The sequence below is a fragment of the Ascaphus truei genome, chromosome 4 (genome assembly GCF_040206685.1).
Source record: "Ascaphus truei isolate aAscTru1 chromosome 4, aAscTru1.hap1, whole genome shotgun sequence".
Classification (NCBI taxonomy): domain Eukaryota; kingdom Metazoa; phylum Chordata; class Amphibia; order Anura; family Ascaphidae; genus Ascaphus; species Ascaphus truei.
In genome coordinates this window covers 287,342,510-287,353,412 of record NC_134486.1, presented here as the reverse complement: position 1 = coordinate 287,353,412, position 10,903 = coordinate 287,342,510, and the positions used below count along the sequence as shown (strand labels likewise).

At 42.7% G+C, this 10,903-nt stretch overlaps 1 protein-coding gene across 1 annotated transcript in view; it reads right to left on the bottom strand.

Annotated features, from left to right (window-relative positions):
- Nucleotides 1-3,068: 3,068 nt before the first annotated feature.
- ARMC2 (armadillo repeat containing 2) overlaps nt 3,069-10,903 on the bottom strand; it is a 148,691-nt gene continuing 140,856 nt past the window's right edge. Inside the window, exons 17-18 of the mRNA XM_075597579.1 lie at nt 6,694-6,854; nt 3,069-3,531 (exon numbers count right to left, since the gene is read on the bottom strand). Coding sequence (XP_075453694.1) covers nt 3,383-3,531; nt 6,694-6,854 — 310 coding nt within the window. The 3' untranslated portion in view covers nt 3,069-3,382. The remainder of the gene's footprint in view (nt 3,532-6,693; nt 6,855-10,903) is intronic.

The following is a 10,903-nucleotide window of genomic DNA, read 5'->3' as shown; positions in this document are numbered from 1 at the left end:
CAAGTCACAGTCAAGGACAACACCAAGACTCCGCACACGGACAAAGTTCAGCAACTGGGAGCCTCCAAGCTTAAGGCCAGTGTGTTGACCTAGCTGTACTCTTGTTGTCTTCGGACGATGAGCATCCACGACAAGCACTTGTCTTATCAGGATTCAACCTAAACTAAATAGAAAAGAGCTAGATATAAGCTCCAGGAAGAGCACCGTCGAAAGTCTCTGAGATATCAATCATATTGCTGGGTATAGTTATAGAATGGGATACATAAAATATAGAATCAAACAGACTAGGCGCCACTAATAGGAATAAGATAGTACATAATATGAGGTTGTGTAAGAGACCTACCCAGATACCCTGTAAAGGGCAAGGATATTACCCTTCCATGATTGCTAGAATCACAGGTCTTAATCTGTACCGCTCTATTGAAAGCCGGTGGGAAGCTGCATGACCTCCTGCCTTTCATCGCTTCCTTTTCTGCTGGCTGTATGCTTGATCAGCTGGTACAGTTGATTAGTCCGTGTGTCCCGTATGCGTCTCTCCAATCGTGTATGAATGCAGTAAAAGAAAAACGAGGCTTGGTAGTGGACGCAAACCCCAAGGAAGAGGAACTCACGAGGTATTTGAAAAAATAGTTTATTGCATACTTAAAAAACACAAAAGAAAAGAATCTCCCATGCGTTTCGCATCAAACAGGTGCTTTCTCAGGGAGTACCGAGTGGGAAGAAGCTCACTTATACTCTCCACACATCATCAAACACACGATAGGATGAAAATCAGCTGAATAAAGTCAGGCAAAATCTAATCCAGACTGATATCAACAGGTATTATATAGGAAAGGATACACAAATGTTGCAACTATGATTATTTAAACCTCCTATGTTGCAATAATGTATATCTTTATATAGATATATTTATTTAAATTTATATATCACAATGAATAATTATTGGACCATAGATGTATCCATTCAAAATATTGTGTACTATTAAGCTTAGTCACGTTATTAGTCCAGGATATTCCCAAATGTTTGGGATTTTCTGAAAGCAAATTTGGGGTCTGTCGCCACTAAATCTTTCAGCCGTGGATCAGTGGAAAGAATATTTCAATATTTCTTAATGTATTGAATAATGTTAGCTTGGTTACTAGACTGCTATAAAATATGGAGCATCACAATCCAGTCCTAGGCAATAGTAGGCAGTATAATGATATACTTATAGGATATTGTTTATCAATGTTGTCTTTTTCCTCATTGTATTAAAAACATTTAAGATATTTTTTTTACCACCTACATTTTGAATGGATACATCTATGGTCCAATAATTATTAATTGTGACATTGTTTAGACAGTTACTATCAGGACTGGTTTTATGTCTGGACTAATCTTGATAGTACACAATATCTATGGGTATTTATTTAAGATATATATTATTATTCACATCCAAATTAACCACCATGTAATTTTATTATTTATTATTTTATTATGGAATTAATCAGTAGTTAAAAACATATCAATTTAAATAAATATTATATCTATATAAAGATATACATTGTTGCAACATAGGAGGCTTACATGATCATAGTTGCAACATTTGTGTATCCTTTCCTATACAACACCTGTTGATATCAGTCTTGATTAGATTTTACCTGACTTTATTCATCTGATTGTCATCCTATCACGTGGTATTGATGATGTGTGGAGAGTATAATAAGTGAGCTTCTCCCCACTCTCATTACTCCCTGAGAAAGTGCCTGTTTTGTGCGAAACGCGTGGGAGATTTCTCTCTCTATTTTTTTTTCTTTGTATTTTGTTTAAAGTATGCAATTAACTATTTTTTTAAAATACCTGGCGAGTTCCTCTTCCTTGGGGTTCGCGTCCACTACCGATCCTCTTTTTTCTTTTGACGGTATTTAACCTAAATTAACTGGCACTCATCCACTCTAAGAGCTCAGATAAACATTGATTGAAGACTGCACCAGGTACTAAGGACCCCTTATCAAAGACCAAGTAGAGTTGAGTGTCATCTGCATAGCAGTGATAATCCAGGCCATGCCATCTAATTATTTCCTAGTGGCTGCATGTACACTGTGAACAACATAGGAGATAGAACCCTGTGGCACATGACAGGGGCATTGATGCAGAGGAGTACACTCCTGAAGATGCTCTCTGATCTGTCACTGGGAAAAGATCTGAGCCAGCTGAGAACTGTGCCACACAGTCCACAGAAATTCTTCAGGTGCTCCATTAAGATCCCATACACTAACCAACAAACAGAGCGTGACATTTCTTTGGTTTGTAGATAGATGCTGTGGCTTTTCAAGTGGGTTTTAAATCAAAGTAGGGCTTTTATATATTTCTGGAAAGCTGTGAGCTAGTAATCCACATGGCTTTACAAGTGGTATTTTTATTTACAGTACACTGTACGGTGGAGAGTTTTTTACACTTTTTTTTTTTAACCACCATAATGTTTTTTTATGTCTGGGTATACCCAATAACCAGCTTCACGTTGCATAGCCAACATCCAACCTCGCACCGATGGGACCCAGAAGGTCAAAACAGCTGTCTGTGAGTAGAGTTACTGGCTATGCACTTCTTTAACCCAGGCTGTGCTGAAAAGATGTGTAATGCAGTAGGCATAAGCTTATAGGGATCCATATAAAAATGGATTAGAATCAAAGAGTGACACACTGCGAGCTCATTTGCATGTCATTACCCATAATCCTTGGCTGCAGTGGAAGCGCCGTTTACCAAGTGATAATTGGGAAAGACAAGGTTAGACATGTCTGAGACATGCAAATGCACCCAAATGGTACTTGTATTTACTGTATTTACTTTAGGAAATGTTAATGCATCAAAATAAAAACTATTTCATTTCTTGAAACTCTAATAAATATAAAATCCCTGAGCTTTAACACGTTTATGAATGGGCATCTTGAATATGCATCCCAATCAGAACTGCTTAAACCGTTGAAATAACTTTGTGTCCATCCCTATAATAACATTTGTTGTATATAAAAGACTACAAGTACAAAATCACACCTTGAAGCCTATCATATGTTTTATAATTTTATTCACAGAAGAATTGGAAAAATAAAAAACCTGTTTAAGAATAAATAAAGTCATTTTTTTTTTATACCTGAAAACAATTAATTTCCATATATATTAAGGCAACACACCAAGTATGTTAAAACTTTTGCAAACCTATTAGGATTTTTGAGTGAGTTTTGATTACAGCATGACAATTACTTTCATCAGCTTTGCACAAAATAACTTATCTATTCATTTTCAGCTGATGTAACAGTGTCAGATGTGTCAACAGAGTTGATGACGAGGCACTATTAATAAACAATTTTTTCCATATGCATAAGATGTGAAACCACCTCTCAGGCTACATTGGCAGAGGTTCCAGATAGGAACAGTGCTTCTTAATCCTGTCCAGCAGCTGCATAGCCACAGGTTTGAACTCCATTTCCCAGCATGCTTTGTGGTATTCCAATAAATCTCCACTCCACCTACAGTCCAGTGCGACTTGTTCATCTGTGCAACAGGAGGAAAAAATAAATAAACTATAGGCAAAAATCTTCAACAAGCCCACTGTTAAATCGATTGTGTGTCACTTAAAGGAAGATGCAAATGTATATCTTTATTTGTATAGCGCCGTCCATGTCTATAAGGCCGCGATTCTAGTGGCCGTGTGTGCGACATCGCACGCCACAAGTACACGCGTGTTCCTCAATGAGGCCGCTCATATTGCGCGCGACAGCTGCAGAGCGACCGCATGGGCGATTTTTGAAAATGCAATTTTATTTTTTTTCCCGAGCGACGGCCGTGTCACGTGAGTGGTTCAACCAATGAGGGCGAACCAGCCTAGTGATGCGTCCGCCACGCCTCCCGCCTAGTGCATGTTTCGCGCGAGCGACAGGCCGGCGTGACGTCACGCGCACGGTTGTGCACACCACAACTATAAATCGCGGCCTAACGCTTTACAGCAGTAATACACGTGACAAAGTAATATTGCTGAAATGAATATACTGTTGAAATGACTGCAAAGGATTGGGGGAGTTTATGGAGAGGAAATTATTAGCAGTGTGCGGAATCCATCTTGTCTTTGTGTGTTGATGCAAGAATTAACTTTGCTCCAGAGGGGGAATATGGACTGTGCCTTGTTGCTCAAACACTCAAGTGTTTTGGCAAGCTAAAAGAACCAGTTTAGGTTAGATGTATTGATCTTTGGAGTCAGTCTGGGATAGATAAGAAGACCTGTAACCTGATTGGTTTAGAAGAGGATTATCCCCTCGTGTGCAGGGAATGCTGTGATGTGATGTCATTATACATTCTGCCTAGTAACCTATGTTAAACAAATGAATCTAAAATGTATTTAAAGCCTGCTCGGGCCCTCCCCTGGCAGTGTCTAATGGACAACTTCCGTGTATGATCATACTCTGTGCTGTACAGAGCAATAAACTTCTCATTATCATCGAACCCCTGTTTGTGAGTTTGCAAACTGTGACAAGCGCTTGAGACATAAAAACAACAATAGGAAAAGGAGCCCCTGCCCCGAAGAGCTCACAAACTAAGTGGTAAGTAGGAAGAGTTCTAATCTTTCAATAAACCATATTTCTTGGCATAGAGATAGCAGAAGCTGACCCGGAGGTATGTAGGAAAAATAAGACATTTATCAACCTTTCTAATCTTGTGACTTTGAATGAGAAGAAAAGACAAACGTGTCCAGACTTAGTTTGAGAAGATAAAAACCAGCTGGTGGGTGCCGAAAGGGGAAAACAAAAAGATAGTTTTTAAGATAATTGTGCTGTGAAATGGGCACCTCAACAATCCATTGGAAATGTAGTACCTGTTCATGCAGCTGTATTTAAACACTAGTTACTATTTGTTATATCTGCATAAAGAGCTGGATACTAGTTTTAATTCCATTAAGGTGGCTGCAGTCAGAGGGGTAGTAACCTGGCAACCAATAACAGCCCAGCTCTAGTCATGCACATGATGATGTTATCAGAAGGCTTAGCGCAAACTGCACGTATATTCTGACATTCCTGTGGGAGAACGTGATGACAAATGGTTAAATAAAGTGTGCTCCTGTTACACACGCACCATGTGTTATGTATTGAATAAGCAATTGAACAAGTACAGGTTCTATGTTTACCAGGGTCAGAAAAAGACAAACCTCAACAATAAATACTCCATTTATTCCAATAGAAATCCTGCCTGACTGCAGAAAAATAACCGCTCATCATGACAATGAAATTACAGATCCACATATTGTACGTCCCATATGAAGAAGGAATCATAAAAATGAGTGGGAATGAGCGTAAACCAATTTGCACACACGTGCACACACACACAAAACACACACACACACACAAACACAGGTAAAGCAGCAGGTTGACATACAACCTAAATGAATTAATGGCAGGGATACGTCTAAGAGGTTCCTACCATTTTTAAACTCACTGCACCGACACACTTTATTCGAGCAAATACCCAGTATGTACCTGGCAGATACCTGGAATGCGCCGCTCCTCACCTCTGACAAGCCCCGTTGCGTTTGCCTTCCCAGCCTGGGTTCATGCCTGGCTGACGGGCGGCTGATCTGTTAAATGATAATGATTAGGATTTAATAGGCTGCAATGCTTCGCGTGTCTACCAGATGGCATAAATTCATGAATTGTAATGCAGTATATATATATATACTGTGCAGTATTGCAGCCAGCGGGAATAAAATGCTTCAATCCCTGCTTGGAAAATACCTCAATGCACTCGGGCAGAAAACAGTCACAAACCTCAATACACCCGGGTATACCCGAATTCGTGGGACTAGCCGAGCTCGAATAAAGTGTGTCGCCAGTGTCACATAAGTAAAAGTATTTTAAATACATTTCAGGAGCGCACTAAAATATTTCTTGGCTCATAAACATCTCTTTAAAAAAAGAAATAAATGTAGATTTCTGATTTTAACAAACAAGGCATGAAACGCCTAGTTTTAACCCGATATGGTTCTCACTGCCATTAGCTATGTTTGGTCCAAGTGGGATTGCACCTTTAATTCTCTCTTCTATCCATGAAGTACAAATGCCACTAGTGTGCCTGTGTTTTCCTGAAGCCGTGCTACATCAGGGGAATAGCAGCAGTGTTCAAATCTGAGTCGTACATTTTGCTTCCTCAATATCCAAAACAACAGAATCCAAACAAAATCTTGTTGCATATTCCATGTTACAGTGAAGAGTTCAGTCAAAAACATTCAGGGCTATATGTATTAAGTGTCACACACCTGAAAAGGCAGCGTTTCAGACACACAAGCTGCAGAAGTAGAAAGAAAGAAAGATCTGTCACAGTTTGCGACAAGACAATTACAGCCTGTAGTCGTGGTTTCAGGAACTTAGAGTCGCCCTACATCTCTATACTAACAACAAAATGCCCACGTGGAGAAGGATCCTCCTGTATGTCACTGAAGTAGAAAAGAGGTCAAGAAGGGAGCGTAAAACTCCAAATCAACAAATCAAACTTGTCAAAAGTCAGGCTTATGCCTTAAGGTCTATTTAATTTGAAAGATTCTGGGTCCTGGAAGAATACACACACACAGACACACACAGACAAGCGCACATGCACAGTCACAATGCCTTCCCCTCTCTGACACACGCGCACACACACACCCCAAACAAATAACTCCCTTCCCTCTCTCACCTAGAAAGGATGGTAAGAGTTCCAGAAGTGCGTTGGTTTCTTCACTTCCAAAGCATAAAGATGCATCTGTGATATTTTCACTGAAATTCCAAAAGGCTTTGCATACCAAGCCAGCCAGCTGCCAGTCCGAGGGTCCGAAGTCCCGCAAACAATCAACTAATCTGTTTTAGAAAAGAATTTAAACACAACTAAGTATTGTATCTAAAGAAACAAAAACAATGTATCATATTTCAGTTTGTAGTAAATTAAAACTGCAAAGAACAATTAAAATGGGACAATGGTTTTACCACAGGGGTCCAAGTTTTGACACACAACACAATTCATCAGACCACTTACCTAGTTGTAGATTGTAGTACTGTACTTTTTATTTGATTAAAGAAAGCGTTCATAACAGACATTAGTACCGTCCCTTCTCCCTTGTGTACTATCGCATAGTTTTGCTCTTGTGATATAAAGAAATGTACGTGAAAGAATATATGTTTGTGCGTATATAATTATGTAGAAGCCATTGTGATAAATCTGTATTTAAAAATCGACAAATTACAGAGCACCAGTGTACATATACAAAGTAAAGAGTGTCTAAAGATTCTGGGTAATTTCTCTGAGTAGTTCCTCAATCCCCAAAACAACAGAATTCAAACAAAATCTTGTTGCATATTCCCTATTACAATGATGGGTTCAGCCAAAAACATTCAGGGCTGTATGTATTAAGTATATAATGTGGTAACCTAGTTGCGCTGGTACACTGAATGGTTCTGGAAATATATAAAGTTCATGTCCTGGGTTCAGTCTAATGCAGGGGCGCGTAATATTTTTTCACTGTGCCCCCCTGCAGGCTGTACCCCTCTCTTTGCACTGCCCTCTCCTTACCGTGGCTCTGATGTTCTGGCGGCATGTTGCCATGGTGCCGCGCCTCCAGATAACGTCTGAACCACAGTAAGAGAGAGTAAGGGCTGGGACCCGCTGCGCCCGTGTGCGCGGGCGGCGGCGTGAGCTCAACTTACCATTCCTGTTTGAACTCACGATCGGGTCCCAGTCCCTCCTCACTTCTAACTTGCTACATGCTGTGACGCGGTAGCCAGCAGGAGACACGAGAGAATGGTGTTCTCTTGCGGCAACGCGTCACATGGTACGCGAAGGGGCCAATCATAGACTGGCTCCCTTCAACGAATGGCAAGCCAGCTATTGTGTGCTTGTGTGTGGAGCTGCTGCAGTGCTGTGAGCCCTGCTTTGTTTTGGACCCCGCCCCCCTCTGTCATGGCTGCGCCCCCTCCCGTCATGGCCGCGCCCCCTCCCGTCATGGCCGCGCCCCCCCAGACCCGTTTGGCCACGCCCCCTCCGCTCCGAGAAAAGCAGCCTGTAGACCGCAGATCGCGGTACAGCGAGTTGCACGCGCCGCCGGCAAGCAAGCCAGCCGTGCGGACGCGTGCAACGGGACCTCAGCCTTACAGAGGCCTTCACCGCTTCCCCGGCATTTAATTTAGAAGCCTTCGGGAAGTATGCTGGGCCTCTGTAACCCCCGTGCCCCCCCCACCCCCCCAGAGAATCTCGTGCCCGCTCCCCGGTTTGCGCACACCTGGTCTAATATGTGTATGGTGCAATCTTCTTCAAGAGGTGTTCCCGAATCTCTCGTGATCTGAAGACAAGGGGTCAAAACAACACAATAGTGTAGTACCCTTAATTTAATGAGAATACAAATAAATAACACAATCACAAGAAAACAATAAAAACTGTCAGCAAGTGTGACAGAGTGATAAATGGGGCAAAATAAAGATAAGATGAAGGTACACGAACCAACACCTATAGTGCAATTACCAGATGAATTCTGAAAGTCAGAGTGCAAGCTCAGGATCCCTGCCATCTAGCATTGCTCCAGCGTCCCACTCCACGTGGTCCGTTGTCAAGGAGTGATTACTCCTGAGGAAGTGGGCTTAGGTATGGCGAAACGCGTAGAGAAGAAACTACAGTCCTGTTGCCAACAGCTGATCCCGTCTGACACAGCTGCGGACAAGCAGAGGGAAGCGTAGCAGTCTCGAGCCCCAAGCCGAGTGACGTCATCCACCGACGGCACTGCCGACATCACCTTGACAACGGACCACGTAGAGTGTGATGCTGGAGCGCTGTGGAGAGCAGAGAACGCCGCAGGCTGATAGACAGCAGGGACCCTGAGCTCACACTCATCTGGTAATTGCACTATAGCTGTTGGTCTGTGTACCTGGATCATATTCTTATTTTGTCCCATTTATCACCCTGCCACACTTGCTGACATTATTGTTTTCGTGTGATTGTGTTTTATATATATTTTTTTTATTTGTATTCTCATATTAGATTACGCCTACTACACTATTGCATTGTTTTGTGTGCTCTTCTGCCCCCCCTTGTCTCTATATGTATTAAGTGTCACAAACCTGAAAAGGCAGACACGCAAACTGCAAAAGTAAGTAAAGGCACTTTGTGTGCTTCTCGCTCTCGGATTTATATTTAGATTCAGAGAAAGAATACATACAGTATGGAGACAGTACACAAATAGGATATCTTAACATAGTTTGTGGAACAAATAAAAGAGGAACCACCGCCATACAAAGGGAGGAAATAGAAGCAAAAAGGGGAAATTGTTGCTTTGAGGAAAATGTTCATTGTGCGCATTTCACAGAACCAGCTCATCCTGCTGGGACTGCTAATAAGCACACCATTTCCCAGGGCACCGGGATCAACCTATTCACCGCTAGAGGTGCCCTCCCACATCGCAAAACTTAATGCAAGTACACGGACAATAAATAATGATTGTGCCTGGGATACAGCATGCAGTATGTACACCAGCCTGTATACTATAGGGGTACTCAACACAAGTTCTCAAGACCCCCTAACAGGTTAGGTTTTAAGGATATCCCAGCTTCAGCACAGGTGGCTCAATCAGTGGCTCGGTCAAAGTCTAATTGAGTCACCTGTGCTGAAGCTGGGATATATTTAAACTGGGATAGCCTTAAAACCTGACCTGTTGGGGGGTCTTGAGGACTAGAATTGAGCTCCACTGTCGTAGTAAAGACATGGAATTGATTCGATCGTCTACAGAACTAGATAGCTTTGGTCTCTCCTGTTCATTGTGGCAGGGGAGCGCAAACTTTTGCTGCTGCGCCCCCCTGCCTTGCCTCCTCTGGTGCTCGCGCCCCCCTTACTTTGATGCGGCATCAAATGACGCCGCGCAGCCATGGAGACAATTCCTGATGCCGGGAGAGTCAAGGTAAGTTGATGTGGCAGAGGCCTCACGCAATCCCCCGGCATTTCATTTAAAGGCCTTGGGGAAGAGCGCGGGGCCTCTGCAACCAGTGGCGCCCCCCCCCACCCACCCCCCAAGAAAAGTCTCGTACCCCCCAGCTTTGCGCACCCCTGCATTATGGTATATGCAAGGAAGTGTATACAAAGATTCTTATGAAGCAGTGTATAGTTACAGAGAAGGAGAAGAATGGCTGGACATAGTTTCTTAAATCAACTAAAAACCAAGCTAGGAAACATCTGACATGTTGTAGGCAGGGATACAGCTGCATTTGATAAGCTTGCTGCAGGAGAGCAGGCAGGAAATCTGGTCTAGAAATACTACAGTATACAACAAATGTAGGCTATCTCCTTCCAAATAATTGTTTCTTTTTTTTTTTTTTTTATAAATATTTTTCCTTTATTGGTGTCATACATCGCAGGGGTACATGATACCGACACTGGCTCACAGGCCAACTTGTAAATACGGCGCAGTACATGTACATGGCATGGGAGAGGTAAATGACACACAATAAACCCTTTTTCCTTCTTTCAATAGTGAAAAAGAGAGGGGGAGACGAAGGAAAGGTGGATAGTTGGGAACGACTTCGGAAAGAGAGGGGGGGAGGGGGTTAAAGGGTTCGTCGGCCGTAGGGGGGGGGGGGGGAGGAGTAGCTGAGGGGTTTATGTGGGGGTTGGTAGTCCTGTCCAGGGTTCCCAGGTAGAGTAAAATTGTGGGGTTTTTTGCTTTAACATTGCCGTCAGTTTTTCCATGCTCATAATTCCGTCTATTCTTGTAATCACAGTTCTTCTGGAGGGGGCTTTAATTTTCTTCCATGCCGCCGCGACACAGCATCTCGCAGCTGTCAGTATTGCCGCCGCGAGTCTGGCCGCTGGGGCAGGGAGGTCGTCGATTGGTTTTCCCAGCACGTAGGTCAGCGGGTCCAGGGGTATTTCT